The 17,911-nt window shown below is 53.8% G+C and overlaps 1 protein-coding gene and 1 long non-coding RNA gene across 2 annotated transcripts; both read left to right on the forward strand.

Moving 5' to 3' along the window:
- The first annotated feature begins 8,247 nt into the window (after positions 1-8,247).
- Positions 8,248-9,754, forward strand: LOC128332734 (uncharacterized). The gene is made up of 3 exons (XR_008310747.1): positions 8,248-8,313; positions 9,287-9,372; positions 9,695-9,754. It is a non-coding gene; the product is annotated as an uncharacterized LOC128332734 (long non-coding RNA).
- Positions 9,755-13,938: 4,184 nt separating this feature from the next.
- Positions 13,939-17,616, forward strand: LOC128333193 (uncharacterized). Its single transcript, XM_053268385.1, has 8 exons — positions 13,939-14,041; positions 14,435-14,607; positions 14,783-14,932; positions 15,156-15,275; positions 15,377-15,485; positions 15,809-15,871; positions 16,138-16,329; positions 16,624-17,616. The coding sequence occupies exons 2-7, from the start codon at positions 14,521-14,523 to the stop codon at positions 16,320-16,322; spliced, it is 714 nt and encodes a 237-aa protein (XP_053124360.1). The 5' UTR covers positions 13,939-14,041; positions 14,435-14,520; the 3' UTR covers positions 16,323-16,329; positions 16,624-17,616.
- The last annotated feature ends 295 nt before the right edge of the window (positions 17,617-17,911 follow it).

Raw genomic sequence — 17,911 nt, forward strand, 5'->3', positions numbered from 1 at the left:
GACCTTATCCAGCGAGGAAGTGCAGAGTGGAGCCACCTGCACAGAGGAAGGGAAGGGGTTTCTGGTCTCTCCGAGATACCTGCAGCTTCCCCCTTCAGAGGGGCAGGATGGCCATATGAGGGACTTGAAGAAAACAACACTGGTCATTCTTCGGTAAAAGAAATGAAATGTTGAGGAGGGGGGATGGAGGAAGGATAGAAAGGGCCAGTTCTGCCAAGGGGGAGTCGCAGGTTCTGTGTAGGATGGGAATTGCCTCTCTTGATGTGGCATGGCTCCTCTGCTCTGAGCAAAAGCGTGACCTGTTTGAGCTGGTGAAGCCATTTCTAGGCTAAGGAGATGGGAAACTGCTTCACTAGCTTAAGATCTGCATGTCAGGCATCTGCTGAAGTCACAGGAGCCGGACCAGTTAACGAGTGGGCAACCCTGCCTCTTGATGCCTTGTGCCCACCACTGAGGCTGGGAGTTCCGCCATCCTTGTTTAGATTCAAATATGGCAGTTGCTGGAGTGGGGATCCCCGGCCGGGAGTGTTTACCGGTCGCCATGGCACTGAGGTTCTGATGGATCCTGATGGGGCTGGAGGTTCCGTTGCTGCCTTCAAACTCTCCGGACTCGACCGTTGGCAGGAGGACTTTCTGGCCTCTCCTGCTGCTCACGGCCAATTTCGTCCCATTTTGGCCGTGAGAGAGTGCAGAACATGGCCTCAGGCAAGGAGTCCAGAGTGAGTGTCCATGGACATGCCCCAAATATGTCAATGAGATGGGGGGGAGACCCCCAGGGGTTGGATTTGGGTCCAGGTAGAAACATTTAGGAAGTGAGACTGTCCTGGCCCCTTTGGGCTGATCCTGTTGGGCAGGAAGGGACTGGCCCAGCCCTTCTTCACGGGGTCTTCATCAGGGGTGTATCAAGCATGGGTCAGGCTGGGCATGTGCCCCGGAAGCCACATGAAGGGGGGGCACCATTTTTAAAAATTAAAAATCAATAAATAATGGCCACCAAAAACAAAATGGCCACTGCACATGCTCAAATGACTTCTCTGTGGCCCTAGGTCATGCCAAGCCTCACAGAGGCCATTTGAGCATGCGCTGTGGCCATTTTGTTTTCAGTGGCCATTTTTTAAAAACAAAATTTATTTTAATAAATGGCCACTGCACATGCTCAAATGGTCCCTGTGGGGCCCTAGAGGCTAGAGGATAGAGGGGAACATTTGCTTACCCCAAATGGCCTTTACCAAGCCCCCCGAAGGGGCGACAGGTAATTTTTTAAATAATAATAATAATAATATAAGTCACTGTACACATATTTAGTTTGGCACTATGTATGGAGAATCGGGGCTTGTGAATGCTGAGCTGAAGCTTATGAGCTAGGATTGTATTCATTTGCTCTTACTTTGCTTCTTGTGATAAGTGAGTTAAATGTAATGTCTTAATAATATGGCTATTAATGGTGAGTTTGTCTTTGAATCAGTGTGAAATCCTTAGTATTAAGGCCCACTGGGAGTTTCTTGCTCTCTTTCTCTCATTTTAACTGTCTTTCTGAAAGACTAGAATATATTCCAAGCAGTGACACAGTTTACTCTGCATATCCTTAAATTATTTTCAGAGTATCTGGGGAAAATCAAATTCTCCATTTATTTTAAAAACTGATTTAATAGTGATGCTACAATGCATAGTAGAGAATGAGACAGGCACTTCTCTTTAGTTTTCCAAGTATACCTCCACATAGTATTTGGGTATTTCATGAGCTGCAGCATACTGAAATGTGTAGTTTCCCAGCAATTTTTGGACTGGCTACATCCACTGCTAAATAGTTTTTGAGATATTAAAAGATTAACAAGCTTGACTTGTATTTTTCAGCTGTTATTATGGTAAAGTTATCTGAAAGATGGGTGTCAGATGTTTGGACAGGGGGCGCAATTTCAGTGCTTGCCCCAGGCGCTATTTCCCCTAGATACGCCTCTGGTCTTGGATGGCTCAGAGCTCCACCAGCCCCCTCCCTCCTCCAGGACCTCTTCCAGTGAGGAAGCACAGAGTGGAGCCTCCTGCACAGAACAGGGGAAGGAGCTCCTGGCCTCTCCGAACTCCCTGCAGTTCCCCCTTCAGAGGGGCAGGATGGCCATATTAGGAACTTTAAGAAAACAATACTGGTCATTCTTGGGGGCTGAGCATGACTGGGATGGATGGTCAAAAGGGCCCAGGCTCAGGAGGATTTTAAACATCCTGCAAGACCCCCGCTGCGAGGCTCTCTCTCCTTCTCCCACTTTGGACAGATGGTGACGACCTCCTTGTTTTGGAAGGCTTCTTCCTCTATAGCTTTGCATGGGATTATATGAATTCACTATTTTTCAATTAAATGTAAGATATAAATTTAATGGAATGGGGTTGGGGAGAAGGAGAGAGGATAGAAATGTCCAGTTCTGCCAAATGGGAGTTGCCGGATATGTGGAGGATGGGAATTGCCCTCTCTTGATGTGGCCTGGCTCCTCTGCTCTGAGCAAAAGCGTGACCAGTTTGAGCAGGTGAAGCCATTTCAAGCCTAAAAAAGAAACAGTGGTGTTCTAATTCTAACTGTGGTTGGGAGTGCCAGAGCACATTGAGTTTCATGCTATGTCCAACAATGAACCTCCATTGTGATCAGCAAAAAGGCTGCCATTTTGGCCGCGAGAGAGCACAGAACATGGCCTCGGGCAAGGAGTCCAGAGTGAGTGTCCACCGACATGCCCCATATAGGTTAATGGGGTGGGGGGGAGACCCCCAGGGTTGGATTTGTGTCCAGGTAGAGACATTTAGGAATTGAGACTATCTTGGCCCCTTTGGGCTCACCCAGGTGGGCAGGAAGTGCAAGCCCATCCCATCTTCACTGGGTCTTCATGGAGCACCAGCCCCCCATGGATGGGTCAGAGGCCTGTCAGCCCCCTCCCTCCTCCAGGACCTCATCAAGAAAGGAAGTGCAAAGTGGAGCCACCTGCACAGAGGAAGGGAAGGGGCTCCTGGCCTCTCCGAACTCCCTGCAGTTCCCCCTTCAAAGGGGCAGGATGGCAATATGAGGGACTGGAAGAAAACAACACTGGTCATTTTTGGGAACTGAGCATGACTGGATTGGATGGTCAAAAGGGCCCAGGCTCAGGAGCATTTAAGCATCCAGCAACACCCCTGCAGGGTCTCTCTCTCTCTCTCTCTCTCTCTCTGGTCAGATGGTGATGATACCCTCCTTGTTTTGGAAGGTTTCTTGCCTTTAGCTTTGCATGAGATTATATGTTCTGCCAAGTGGGCGTCGCAGGTTCTGTGGAGGATGGGAATTGCCCCCTCTTGATGAAGGGGGTGGGGGGGAGACCCCCAGGGGTTGGATTTGGGTCAAGGTGGAGACATTTAGGAAGCGACACTGTCCTGGCCCCTCTCATTGCCCTGTAACACCGGTGTGGAGAAGTCTCCCTTTGGAGACCTGAGGGGCCAAATGTTCAGAATATTCCTCCTGCCCCTTGGAGGAAAGGCACGGTCCTGTTGTCCCCTTCCATGTGTGCTCAGGGATGGACTTCAGTCTGGATCCTGCAGGGTTGCCAACCTTTTTGCTAGCCTGGCTCCTGTGCCTTGAAAAAGAGCTTGACAGTCCAAGATTAAGCAGATGAAGCTTTTGCTGCAATGGAAATGAAGAGATGGGGAAATCTTCACCAGTTTAATTTCGATATGCCAGGTTTCCTCTAAAAGCATAAGAGCAGGAGCAGGTAGAGAGTTGGCAACCCTGCCTGCTAGTGCCTCGTGCCCACCACTGGGCCTGGGAGTTCCGCCATCCTTGTGTACATTCAAACATGGCGGTTGCGGGGGGGGGCAGCCGGGAGTGTTTACCGGTTGCAACGGATCCTGATGGGGCTGGAGGTTCCGCTGCTGCCTTCAGTCTCTCTGGACTCGACCGTTGGCAGGAAGACTTTCTGGCCTCTCCTGCTGCTCACGGCAAATTTCCGTCCACTTTTCGTCGTGAGGGAGCGCAGAACATGGCCTCAGACAAGGAGTCCAGAGTGAGTGTCCAGCACCCAGCCCCAAATAGGTTCAATGTTTGGTGGGAGCGGGTGAGACCCCCAGGGGTTGGATTTGGGTCCAGGTGGAGACATTTAGGAAGTGAGACTGTCCTGGCCCCTTTGAGCTGACCTTGTAGGGCAGGAAGGGACTGGCCCAGCCCATCTTCACGGCGTCTTCATGGAGCAGCAGCCCCCCATCGATGGGTCAGAGCCCCATCAGCCCCCTCCCTCCTCTAGTGCCTCATCCAGCAAGGAAGTGCAGAGTGGAGCCACCTGCACAGAGGAAGGGAAGGGGTTCCTGGCCTCTCCGAGCTCCCTGCAGCTTCCCCCTTCAGAGGGGCAGGATGGCCATATGAGGGACTTGAAAAAAACAACATTGGTCCTTCTTGGGTAAAAGAAATGAAATGTTGAGGAGGGGGATGGAGGGAGGACTGAAAGGGCTATTTCTGCCCAGGGGGAGTCGCAGGTTCTGTGGAGGATGGGAACTGCCCCCTCTTGATGTGGCCTGGCTCCTCTGCTCTGAGCAAAAGCTTGACCAGCTTAGCCCAAAGAGATGGGAAATGCATCACCAGCTTGATATCTGCATGCCAGCCTTCTGCTGAAGTCACAGGAGCAGTATTAGTGAGAGAGTTGGCAACCCTGCCTCCTGGTGCCCCATGCCCACCACTGGGCCCTGGGAGTTCAGCTAACTGAGCCAAGATACACCTTTCAAAGTGTTGATACTCTCATATTTAGCAGGGGGAGAGCAACTTGTCCCCTCCATCCCCAGCACAGCATCTCTCCGGTGGTGTTGCTGGCATCTGCTTGATGTTTCTTTTTGGACGGAGAGCCCTTTGGAGACAGGGGACCATCTTATTCAGGTCTTCTTGATTTATTTCTCTGTGTAAACCACTTTGAGTACTTGGGTTGGAGAGTGGAATATACATCTCTGTAGTAGCCAACGGACTTGTTTAGATTCAAAAAGTGGCCGTTGCTGAGCTGCATCCCAGGGCTTGGTATGTTGACCTGGTCGCCATGGCGCTGGGGTTCAGATGGATCCTGATGGGGCTGGAGGTTCCGCTGCTGCCCTGGGAGCCCCTGAACTCGACTGGTGGCAGGAGGGCGTTGCGGTCTCCCCTGCGGCTCACGCCAAATCTGGTCCATTTGGGGCCATGTGGGAGCGCTGAACATGGCCTCCGGCAAGGGGTTTAGAGGGAGGGTTCACCACCCTGCCCCAAAGAGGTCCAATATGGGGGTGGGGGGAGAGACCACCAAAGTTCTCAAAGCGGTTTGATGAGACATCTAGGATGGGAGTCCCCACTGGCTGCTTAGGAATGACCCCGGTGGGTGTGAAGTGGCCCAGCCCATCCTCACTCCAGCTCTCCTTGGCAGGACATGGGAGAAGGATGCCCCTTACTCCGCGGCGTGGGCAGCCTTGATGGGGCTACTCCTGTGGCTCCTCTCAGGTACGTCCTCCTGTTCCTCCTGGGTTATCTGGGCCCATTCTTGATTAATGGCACCTTGGATTTGGGACCCTCTCAAGAAACATGGCCCCTGCCAGGGTTTCATTGTTGGAGATCCAGCTCCAGATGCCATCGGCCTTTGCCACCAGTAACCCTGACGACCACGAAAGGTCTCTCTCTGACCAACACGTAGCCAGAAGTCAGATAGAGGTCTTTTCCTCTCAGCATCTACTTCTGAATAAAGCAGATTAGTTTAACCTTGTGTGAATCTCCCTGCTTATCGTGGACAAGCTGTTGCCCCTGAGACCCTGTTGACTTCTGCTGTAATGGGAGTGAAATAGCTGCTGAATACTCTGCCATAGAAGTCATGACCCCCAACATTCATAAGCCCAACCCCCAAGGGGTCCCTGTTTGCAAGGGGCACCCAGTCTATGTTCTGACTATTGGAATGTGGGAAAGACATCAGAGAATGACAGCAAAGGCAGGCAAAGGGAGTTCCAAAGGAGAAGAGCCAATCAGTCTGAGCTACCTGGGTTTTGGGGGAGGATCCAGGGATTCAGGCACAGGAGGCAGGGGAGGGTTCTCGTGCACAATTTGCTCTCTAGGGTTTCAAATGAGGATGGGTGGGGTGGGGGGATCGGTCCCCTAGTCTGCTCTCTGAGGACTGAGGGGCTGTGGGGCTCCATGGGCTGGTGGGCCTGGCCCACCATTTCTCAATGCCTGGATTCCAGGTGAGCCCTGCAGCCACCCAGAGCGTGAGGCTGGAGCCAGGGTGTGGCTGGCTGCTCCTTCAGGGCTGGATCCGCTGGTGCCTCCTTGAGTGGTTGCAGGGCAAAGGGAGCAGTTGAGATGGGGAGTGATGGAAGCCCCTCTGGGGGCCAGAGGAGTGGGTTGTGGCAGCCCCTCGGAACAGGTGATGCTGAGTCAGACCATTGCTCTACTCTGACCAGTAGCCGCTCTCCAAACCCCAACCAAGGGAGCTGAGCTGTTTTAGAGGTTTTAAAAGTAGGCAGTATATACATATATATATAAATCCAATGAATGAATGAATGAATGAATGAATCAGGAAAGAAAGAAAGAAAGAAAGAAAGAAAGAAAGAAAGAAAGAAAGAAAGAAAGAAAGAAAGCCCTTTATGTTGTGGAGAGCTGGGAGGGTATATAAATAAAATAAAATAAAATAAAATAAAATAAAATAAAATAAAGAAAGTAAGTAACCCTTATGTTGCAGGGAGCTTGGAGGGTTCTTGCCTCCACCCCTGCCCACTGCTGGAAACTGGCTACTCCGGGTTCCTTCGACACACTCTCTCACTCACTTGTGTCTTTTGTCCTTTTCCCCTCTCAGTGACTTCCAGCCACAGGAGATATATGAAGAGTGCTCCGTGGCCAAAACGAGCAAATGGTCACTGGTAAGGGATGAAAACCCAGTCTGTATATGGCAGGGCTGGGAGGGGGTGGGAGAGACCCCATTTCAAGCTTGAAGAAGGGCGTGTGGTAGAGATCCAGTCTTAGCAGGTTGAAGGGATGCTTTGAGAACTTGTCCGGAAAAGCCATATGCATCGATCTTTGCAGTGGTAGTAGCAGTGACTTGGGTGGGTGGGATGAGTGACAATCCGGGCTCAACTACAAGTGACTCAGGCAAAGGTGGGAGACCCTCGCTATGGAGGAAGCATCATGGGAACTTTAGGGATGGGAAGTGCTGAGAGGGAAGAGGGGTGTGTCTACCTATCTTCCAACCTCGCTTCTTCATTCCGCTCTCCTGCCCCAAATCTCTCCCTCCCCCAGGGTTCTAGACTTTGATTTTGTTCTGGACTACCAAGCAGAAAACACATCCAGGAAGGGAGCAGTCTGGAGGGGAACTAGAGTGGGAAAGTCTTCTTTGGGGTAGATGGTGCACTCTTTCCCCCCTGCCACTTCTTGGCTCCACATGGCCCCCTTTCTGGTGTCATTGAAAAGGGCCTCAAAACACGGGTCTGCAGCATCAAGTGGCCAATAGCTCTGCCCAGCAAAGAGAAGAACTTAGCTAGGCTTTCCTTAATTAAAGGCACCATGAAAGAAACCACAGTGTCCCATGTAGCAGGAGGCCTGACTCTTCTTCGGGATCCTGCCACTCCAGATGATGTGTAATAGCCATGATCTCACCCGACTGCCCAGGAATGGGCGGAAAGCTGGTTTCTGAGGTTCAGTAGATTCTTGGGTTTGGTTCCTCTCTGAGCCCAGTTACACGTTGGTAGACACGGTTTTGAGGTGCTAAGGAGCCACCTCCTGCTTTAAGCTCCTCTGTTAAGAAGGACCTCTTGAAGGAGGGTTGACGTTTGGACCCCAGATGCCCTGGAAAGGTCAAGTGGGCACCAGAGCACCCATTCCTCTCTCCATTCTCATCCACAGAAGTCATTCTCGGACGGCTCCAGGATTCAGACGGTCAACACTGGGAATGAGATCCTGGAAGAAGCACATGCCATCAGTTCCCCGAGGAGGTAGAGTTTCTTCTTGAACTTTTGTGTAGGGAAGGTTTTCTGTCCCCCTGGCAGCCTGGATCTGGGATGGATCCAGTGCCGCTGACTGGCAAGAGGTGCAGGGCAGACAAAAACAACGTCTTCATACATTGTGTAGAAGCATTCACTCTTCCAAGAATGGTGGTGGTGATGTCCGTTAGCTTTAAGGGCACAGAGGATAGCTTCCTGGAGGCCTGCCGGATGGCTGTCCCCTATTGGAAGCAGAGTGCTGGGCTAGATGCATCTTTGGTCTGATCCAGCAAGGCTCCTCCGAGGTACTCATGCCATTGTATTTCTTCCTGCAGTGTCTTCACGGTTGAGGAGGATGGATGGTTTCTGCAGACCGTGGACACCGAATGGTCTTGTGAGGTAAGGCATGTTGGCCAGAGGAGTACAGTGGGAAAGGCATGTGAGGCATGTTGTCCAGAGGAGTACAGTGGGAACGTCGTGGCTAGGGAAGGATTCTGCAACCCTCTGCCTCTCCTTCCAATGGCCACCTTTCTGGGTTTGTGTGCTTTGGATTTGAGGCGTCAAACGGCTCCCAAGACCCTGAGATGGGTCAGGAGAGGAGAGGGTCTTCCTGGCAGAGATCTTCCAGGTCTCTTGACTGAAGAGGCATTTCTGTAGAGACAATCATGGTCCCCTCAGGTAAAAACAGCCCACAGCAGGACGGATGGCCCTCACTCCGGACTCAGGGGCCCATCTTTTCTCTCCCCTTGGAAAGGCTGTGCTAACCCTGTTTCCTGGGGAGAGGAGAGAAGAGAAGAGGACATGAAGGGGTGGGATCAAGAAGACTCTCTGGGCCAAACTATTGATGCCAGTGGGTCCCGTTCCTCTTTGTTTCCATTCCCCATGAAAGGAATGCAGAAGAAATGACAACAAGCAGTTAGCATTCCATTCTGGAGCTCCCATGCAGTGATGTTTCTGTTAATGGCTGGTTTTTGGGAGGGAAAGAAAGAGATTTCACAGACCTACCTGTCATGCTGTCTTTGGACTAGAGCTCCAGAGTGCAGCCAACTGATTCTGATGGCCCTTTTGAAGGATGGTGGCCATTTTGCTGACCACAGTAGATCATCTCACAATGGAGGTTCATTGTTGGACATAGGATGAAACCAAATGGCCACAAGCATGTGATGGCTGTGCCCTGGCACTCCCAACCAGTTAGAATTAGAACACATGGTTGCTTTTTAATAAGGTTTTTTTGTCTTAAAAAAAATCAAAATAATTTAAAGAAATAAAAATGAACTCAAAGAAAATGTCAGGGGGAAAACTCCCTACGAATCCTAGGCCCTAGGAAGATCAGAGTGAGTACACACATTGGAAACCTTTGTCTCATTTGCAGAGTCCTAACATCCAAGAGGCCACGATCCCAGAAGACAACACTAGGGATCAGGAGCTGGACGTGGAGAGCTTTGTCAGTTCCCCGAGGTACTCTTTTCTCACCTGGAGGGGCAGCTCCATAGCTCATGGAAGTAGAGGACCTTCCTTAGGAGCCCATGCAAGTTTTTTGGGGGGGAGGTGGTTAGTTTAGCAAGAAGCCAAGGGTGGAGAGAAGCTCCGAGCAGCATGGAGGATTGTTTCCATGGAGACAGGTGTCTCCATGCCCAGCCCGTGGGCTTCCTGCAGGCATCTGGCTGTCCACTCCTGGAAACAGGGTGTTGGGCTGCATGCCTCATCCATCTTATCAAGCAGAGCTCTTTCTAAGCACTTGTGTTCTGATCTCATGTGTCTTCTTTCTTTCTTTTCTTAGCGTCCAGAGGCCAAGCACCGTGTTGAGGAGGCTGCAAAACAATGCTGCTGACCAAGAGCCATCCCTTGGAGAGGTCAGGAAGCCTCAACATCCTTGGAAGGACTGTGGGTTGGGCGTGTGGGTCCCCCGTGTTGGCCAGGAGTAGAGAGCATGTGGAATGGCCCCAGTTTTTGATGCTGCCGGGTGGGCGGCCATCTTCTGACAGTCGTTTGCTTAAAGCTATGGTAAAGGGACAGCCATGCCCTTAACAACACTGCATCCCAATGGTGGCACGGTGGGGGTGATCGGATTAAAGAAGATGGCCGCAAGGAGATGGCGGCCATGGCCTTGACGTCCGGTCCAGATCTCACAGTTAAAGGTTGAGCATCCTGTTGCTTTAATGGCAACCATTGAAAAAAAGTGACAAATAAATGAAGAATGAATAAAAATACAAAACAATAAGCAAACTCAACCAAACCAAGGAGAAATGAACTAAATGGAAAGGGGAAAGAACTGGGAAAGAAAGAGGAAAGGAGACCCCATTTTGGCATGCTTTTGCACGTGCCTTTAGTGTCCTCACTAAGGAGCCGACTGAAAGCATGAAGTGGACTGGAAGTGGTCTTTTCCAGTCACCAGAGCCATCGGGGCCCCAGCTGAGTGAGGGAGTGCAACATGTCTTGGGGGGGGGGCGGTTGATGCCTTTCCCCTCTGACATTTGCATGAGTGCGCGAAGGCCTGAAATCAGCCCGACCGACCTCACTGCAAGGAAGGCGGGCACGAGAGAGGAGCTCTTTCGCCATCTCTCCCGCCCGCCTCCAGCCAGCACGCCTGGGCTCCAAAGTGGTTTTTAAGAAAATTGAAAATCAGGAAAGCGGGAAGAGTTGTGTCCAGAATGGGACGATCCCCTTCCGGCCCACTTCCTGCGTTCAGCTCACCCGGTGATGACCGCTGGAAGGTGCCAGGCTGGCCATTTCCCTTCTGAAGCCTAGGAAGCCAATGCAAGGGCCAGAGCAGCCAATTCTCCCTCTTCTCTCCTTCACAGAGTTCTTCCTTCCCGGGGGCCGAGACTCCACCCGCCAGCGTGGAGGACGAGGGGTCGGAAGGGGACTATGCCACCAGTTCCCCCAGGTACCTTTCTCAGCTGAAGGGCCGCTCCAGGGATCAGAGAGGCGGATCACCTTCCCCAGGAGCCTTGGTTGATTAGACATGTTCACGGAGGAGAAGCCAGTTGAAGACTATTACCCATGACAGCCAAGAAACCTCTGAATCTCCAGATCTCTCTCTCTCTCTCTCTCTCTCTCTCTCTCTCTCTCTCTCTCTCTCTCTCTCTGAATAAACACATTTTGATGCCACATGTAACCAGGTCTCAAGTGGTTCACAACCAACTAAATAGGTTGATCCACAAGGCCTCTTGGCATGCATTGATGTTCTTATGCCATGTCTCTCCTTTCTCCTCTCAGAGTCCAGAAGCCAAAGAAGTGGCTCATCAAGAAGATGATGATGAACACCTACACAGTGGAAGACTCGTCCTCTGCAGAGGTCAGAAATGACCCATTTCATCATCCATTTTTTCATGTGAACGGGCTCTAGGTTGTGTGTGTGTGTGTGTGTGTGTGTGTGTGTGTGTGTGTGCGTGCCCTGTTCCCCAGCAGGAGACAGAACATGGAATGGTTCTAGTTCTAGATGCTGCAGGATGGGAGGGATTGTGATTGGTGGGATGGGAGGAAATGCAGCTGAGGCATTGGAAAGGGGGCAAAAATGTGGTGAAAGGCTTTTCTTCTGGGCAGAGATGCCAAATGCCTTGTCTACCAAGAGGCACGTCTTATTTTAGAGCCGGATGTCTTCCCAACTGTCCCTTGGGCTTGGTTCCTCTCAGAAGCCTCGCAAGGTCAACGCAAGCCCTGGAACGCTCCCGTTTCTCTTCTCTCTCCTCCCCAGTGCTCCTCTACGGACGAGGACGACACGATGCATGAGATCAGCAGCATCGAGGACAAGGTGTGGGACTCTCCACCGACCCCCAGTTTGGCCAGGTAGGTACCCTCCTCTCAGCTGAAGGGCCTTAGGAGCCAGTAGGGAGCTGGGGGAGGAGAGCTGGTCTTGTGGTAGCAAGCATGGCTTGTCCCCATAGCTAAGCAGGGTCTGCCCTGGTTGCATATGAATGGGAGACTTGATGTGTGAGCACTGGAAGAGATTCCCCTTAGGGGATGAAGCCGCTCTGGGAAGAGCAGAAGGTTTCAAGTTCCCTCCCTGGCAGCATCTCCAAGATAGGGATGAGAGAGATTGCTGCCTGTAACCTTGGAGAAGCTGCTGCCAGTCTGTGAAGACAATACTGAGCTAGATAGACCAATGGTCTGACTCAGTAGATGGCAGTTCCCTATGTTCCTATGGGGGGCTTTTAGCACAGTAAGCAGAAGGCTGCAGGGGACAGGGGCAGCTCCCCCATGTCTGAGCCCCACAGAGGGATGTTTCCTCCACCTTCCTCCCTGAGGACTCTGGAGGGGGAGTTCACCCAAGGAAGCCGATTGACAGCAGGTGCAAGACAGACACCAGCAAGTCTATTGCTGGCTATTAGCAGAGGGAGCTCCGAGACCCCCATGCTGTTGGCATGAGCGGGTGTTGGGGAGAAGGAGCAGGGGAGGGCTCCTGTCTCGAAGCCCCCTTTGAACACTTCCCAGGGCTTCTCAGTGGGGAACGAAAGGCTGGACTTGGGAGATCTCTGGCCTGATGAAGTTCCCCTGCCAGCCACCTCCCAAGGGAGGTGAGATCCTTGTTTAGCATCTCTTTGGGTGCCCGTGTTCTTCTTCAGCTGGCTGCCATCTCCAACAGGACAGTTCTTGGAGCAGCTTTTCTCTCTCCTCTCCTCTCTCAAGAACATCGACAAAGAGGAAAGAAGAGGACAGCTGGCCCCAGATTGTTTCTCCTCGGTCTATCTGGGAGAGGTAAGGGGTGTAAACCAAGGGTGACTTGACTCCACCCATCAGCCCCTCCTTTCCTGCACTACACAGGATGGCGGATCAGATGGCAGTCACTGTTCACACGGGAGTTGGAGACTTGCCCTTTCCCCTTGTGGATGTCTTTCCCTTCCAGTTGACCTCATGCACCCTGAGCCAGAGGCAGCACCCTCCAGGCCCAGATGTGGGTGCAGACACCCATGGCACTGGCCTGGCCCTGGGGATTCTCCTGACCCATAACCGTCCCTCGGACTGTGTGCTGAGGCCTGACCCTCCTCTTCTCCTCAGGGGAGAGCAACAAAGAAGATCGGGGACATCGTCCGGTGTGTGGAGTATGCCGGTGAGGTGGAGGAGAGGTTCCCCGAACTCCTGGTGGGCCTGGTCAACAAGATCCTCACCGGCCTGCAGAACACCACCAAGGGAGTCGGGAACCGAGACAGCCAAGACCTGCCTCCTGAGTAAGTCATGGCGGTGGGGAAAGCGGGGCCAGCAAGTCCTCCTCCCAGCACTCTGCGAGGACAGGCTAGGGTCATTTCTCCCATGTCCCACTCTGATGGGTGAGGAGCATTTCTGGCCTGTTGGGGTGACTCTGGCACGGTGGTCCCTTCCCTCAGCTCCACAGGGGAGACCCCAGAATTTGCAGCCCTCTTGGCTCTGCAGAGAGCCTTAAAATGCGTCTTTAGTGTTAAAAAACCAGCTGTGGGGAAAGTCACTTCACCCCTGTGGTCTCCCTCCCATGGTCCAACACAGTCCCTCCACCCTTGACACTACACCACCCCGCAAGGAAACACACACTTTGGTGACAGCAACCTTCTCTTCTCTGCAGGGAGACCGCGCAGATTGTCCGGACCCTGCTGGAGAGGGTGGCACAGGTGACCCCGGAGAAGACCTGCTGGGAGTCCCTGTGCTCTCCGCAGAGCTGCCTCCAGGGTGTGGCCCTCTTGGTGAGGTAAGTAGGAGTGAATAGGAGATATCTCAGGAGGCCTGGGGGCTGGTGTGGTTTGGGTCAGGTCTGCTCTTTCTGGACCTTCCGCCCAGGACTCAGCAGGGTCTTTTGGTGTTTTGCAGGGCTCTCCTCCAGACACGGTCCTCCACAGTGGCCAGGCTGAAGGCATACCTGGCTTCCCTCTTCAGCCTGGACAAAGATCCAGAAGAGCATTCCCTCGCAGAGGTGGCCTTCTTTGTGGAGGTGAGCAGCGTCTTCCTCAGGGTGGGCTTCCCTGAGAGGAGGGTCTGGCCCCAGAGGCTGATGGATGTTTTCCTCCTTTCCCTCTTTTAGCTGCTCCTGAAAGACCAAGACTTTGCTGCCTTAGAGAAGACCTGGACGCTCCTGGTAGCGTGGCTAGTCCACCCCAGCCAGAACATCTGCTACCTGAGCGAAAGGGGACTTCTCCAAATTTATGGCACCCTGAAGGCGGTGAGTGACATCCCTGGGCATGGAGCATCCCTAGGCATGGAGACTCCTCTCTTTGGGGAGCCCTTCCTGAGGCTGGTGCTCCTAGGCATCCCCAGGTGTGATGGGGAGATTTCTCCAGTTGGGTGGATTCAGTCTGTGGAACCCTTGCCACAGGACGAAGGAGAAATCCTTAAGGGAAGGCACAGGAATGCATCTCTCAGTAGGAGCCTGATTCCCCACGTGCTCCAATGCCGCATTCTCCCCGCTCTTTGTGCCTCTGGGATGGCTTGAGTCATCTCCTCCCCAAGGCAGTGGATGGTGGCCAAGCAGCATCAAACACGGACAGCTCTGTGGTGCGTTTAGCAGCGGGTGGACTAGCATGTGTTTTCAAGGATCCACCTTTTCCCTCCCTAGGCCAAGAAAGCCCAGGATTTTAGTGCCGGGATCCTGGGAGGGCTCAGGACCTCCAGTCTGGAAGCCACTTTGGGGTCCTGGCCTTCATGGAGCGGCTGAGGCACTGTCCATCAGAACACCAGGCCACGGTGAATGCTGTCCTGGCTGCCCTGTGCCGCCCTCTCTTCCACCACGTGAGTACTTGCACGCCAGCCCTCCGCCCCGGCTCTATGAGGGCCGGCCAACCTGCAGGTACCGACTGGGTTGGAGAAGGGAAACCAGAAACCCCCTAGAGACCCATGCAAGCTCTTCATCAATTATGGAGGTGAGGAATTCCTCCCTAATAACAAGCCCTGTTCTTCTTTGTAGGAGGAGGCTAAGATCCGAAGGGCAGCCATGAGGACCCACCTGGATCTCCTGCAGCACCGCCACCACCACCACAAGGGTACAGAGGAGAACATCACGACCCTCATCGCGGTGCTGATGCATGTGGAGGATGAAGACCTGGAGATAGCACAGGTGAGGGCCCACTTCTTCCTGCCACCCCTACGAAGGTGTTTAGGCTTCCCAAGTCCAGCCACCCAGTGGCAGGCCCCAGAGTTAGCCTCACGGAGTGGTGAATTCACGAGCTGTCCTGCTGTGGTTTGGCCCATCCAGGCCCTACTCCTTGAAGCCCCCTAAGAGGTTTCTTGGAATCCCTTGGCAGCCTTTTTCACTCCCAATCCGGTCTTTCTTTTGGCAGGCTGCGAAGGACAATCTGAGCCTCCTGGCGGAAGCCCTCCTATGGCACCTGGAGGGCAGGCTGCTGGCGCGGGACTCTTACAGCCTGCAGGAGCTGCTCCACAAGATCGCCAAGCGTCTGGTAAGGGCAGCCCCTCCCTGTCCATCCCTCGGCTCAAATGGCTCAAGGACCTTTGGGCGATGCTTTGCTCACTCGGGATTTGTCTTTGCTCTTGATCCCAGATTCGGCAGCTCGGCACAGAGGACGCCGTGGAGATGGAGGCCACCAAGATCCTGGGCTTCTTCCACAGCGAGCAGCCCTCAGTGAGGAGAACGGCTGCCCTGCTGATCGGTAAGCGAAACAAGACTTTTGGGTCTCCCTTAGTGGGTCGTCTTGGTGGGCAAAGGTTCATTCTCTTGGAAGGCACTGCCAGAAGGGTGTGGAGGGGCAGGAGCTGTTCCCTCCCCAGGAGGACTGGCCCAGTGAGCGTTAGCGAGGTCTCTTGGCTTAATTTCCTTCCAAGGTGACGTAAGAGTCCCGGGAGGAATGGCTCAATCTGTCAGTCCCAGAGGGAGCAGAGAGGGGAGGACTTCCTCTCCTGAATGATGGGAAGTGGGCTGTCCATGCGCAGGGTCCTGAACTGTGGTCCCATTTCCTTCCACCCTTGTTTTTAGGTCACCTGGTCCACAAAAAGGGCAGCATCCTCACTGAAGGGAACATAGAGACCTTCCATGCTGGTAAGTGAGGGTTTCTGGGTGGGAAGGGGAAGTTCCTGTGAGGGGAGAGGCCTAGATTTAGGGACCACAGAGCTGGAATGGGCCACCTGTCCCCTCAAAGGAAGGTCCCGGTTGCATCCTCAGGGATGCTCAGCAGTAGGGTTTCCCAGAGTTCAGGGGAGAAAGAGTCAGGACTTGCGCCCTCTTGGTGTGGAAATGGTGGGGCTTGGCCAAGTGTGGGGTGATCTCTTCATGCCATTTCTGAACCTTCTCCTTCATCCCTCCAGCGCTGGAGAGCTTGCTTGGCGACCATGACCCCGAGGTCGGGAGAGTTGCCTGCAAGACAGAGAAGATTGTGAAGAAGGCCTTTTCCCTCCACTCCCGGCACGGGCTGCGGGCTGCCGTTCGGCGCTTGTGGGCGGGCTGTAAGAAGAAGAGACACCCGCCAGAGTACGGTGATCTCTCCACCTGACCGACTGGTGAGTAGACCAAGGCAGGGCTTCACTTGAAGGGGCCCCGATGGTTAGGGAGGAGGCTGGGGCTGCAGGAAGGGCGGGCAGGAATTTTGGCAGCCATCCCTCATGTTGGAATGCCATCTTCGGACCTTGTGGCCAGTTGTACAAGTAGCCCAAGGGAAAGAGGAAATCTCTCTCTTCCCTCTGGGAAATGAGGACACGGATATTCTGCCAGGAGTCCCTGGTGCTTGGTGGTGTCATGGGGGAGAGTGTGAGAAGACCCCCAATCTCTGAACCAATGTCCTTCTCTCTTTCCAGGAACAACAGCCCCGTGCTCTCCCCTTGAAGATCAGCAGCTGAAGGGAGGTTCAGGAAAGACCGTGCAGCGCAGGGGCCTCCCAGAAGACCTCCTCCAACCGCGTGGACACAAGATCTGTCCACAAGAAGACATCCAGCAGGGAAGTGCAGTTCTGTCTGAGGAGTGAGGGGGAAGCAGGCTCCACTCCCCTGGCCCAAAGAAGCCCCGCCTCTGGGGTGCAGAAGCCCCTCCCCTAGCTTCTGCTGCCAGGCCGTGGGAGGAGGCTACAGCACCACCCTGCCCCCAAGTGGCCCTTTGGAACCATTCTTGGGCTTCCCTTGGGTCCGGGGAGGCTGTGTGGCCCCAGCAGGAGGGCAAGGTCACCGCCTCCCTCCATTCCCACCAGCTGGCCAGGGAGCGCTCCCTCCTCCTTCCACCTTTCTCCCCTTCCCCAGCGGCCTGGCTTCCCCTGGCAGGGGAAGCCCCATCCAGGCATCCGCCCCCTCCCCTGCCGAGGGTGTGCTCCTCCCCCCCTCCACTCCCGCAGCCACGCCTCACTCCCCCCTCCGCTCCCTCCTCTATCCTCTTCAAACCGGTGCAGCAGCAGAGGAGCCCGGGAGACTCTGGGGGCCCCCCGCAGCCCCAGTAGCGCCCCCTGGTGCTGCCCGGTGGCAGGCCAGAGAATCCTCCTCTCCCTCCTGCTCCATGCTGTGGCTGCACAGTGGGGAGCCCGAGGTCAAGCAGAATTCTCTGGCTTGCCCCCCCCTCAACCCCCAGCCCCCTGCCCAATCCCCACTTGCTGGGCTGCCGGAGTGGAAAGGGAGGAGGAGCAGGGCAACCCCACTGACGCTGCTTTGTGCTTCTTGCAGGCTTGTGCTGCTGCTGGGCGGCTGGAGGAGTCGATCCGCCCCAGAAGAGGAGACCAAGTGAACGTGCCTGCAAGGAGCGGGGGTGGGGTGGGGTTGGGGGCTGGCTGGGACTCCCCCCAATTTTGTTTGCCCTGCCATTCCCTTCTTCTGTGTGACCCGGGGCTTCCTCCCTTCCCTCCTTCCCTTCCTCCCTCCCCCTCCCTCCCAGGTACAGAATGGGCTTTGCTGGTCGTCCCATTGGGGGCCGAGTAGGAATTTTTGGCTTTCCAACAGATTGGCCGAGATGGAAATTTTTTTGCCTACTCCATTCTGTCCTGTTTTGTTTCCTTTAGTTAGAAAGTTAAGTGATGACTTGTATCCTAATTAAGTATATTAATAAAGTTGCCCCTTTTGTTAAAAACCATACCATCGTTTCTGAGTTCCTCTTTTCTTCTCGTCT

The sequence above is a fragment of the Hemicordylus capensis genome, chromosome 7 (assembly GCF_027244095.1).
Source record: "Hemicordylus capensis ecotype Gifberg chromosome 7, rHemCap1.1.pri, whole genome shotgun sequence".
In the NCBI taxonomy this organism is placed as follows: Eukaryota; Metazoa; Chordata; class Lepidosauria; order Squamata; family Cordylidae; genus Hemicordylus; species Hemicordylus capensis.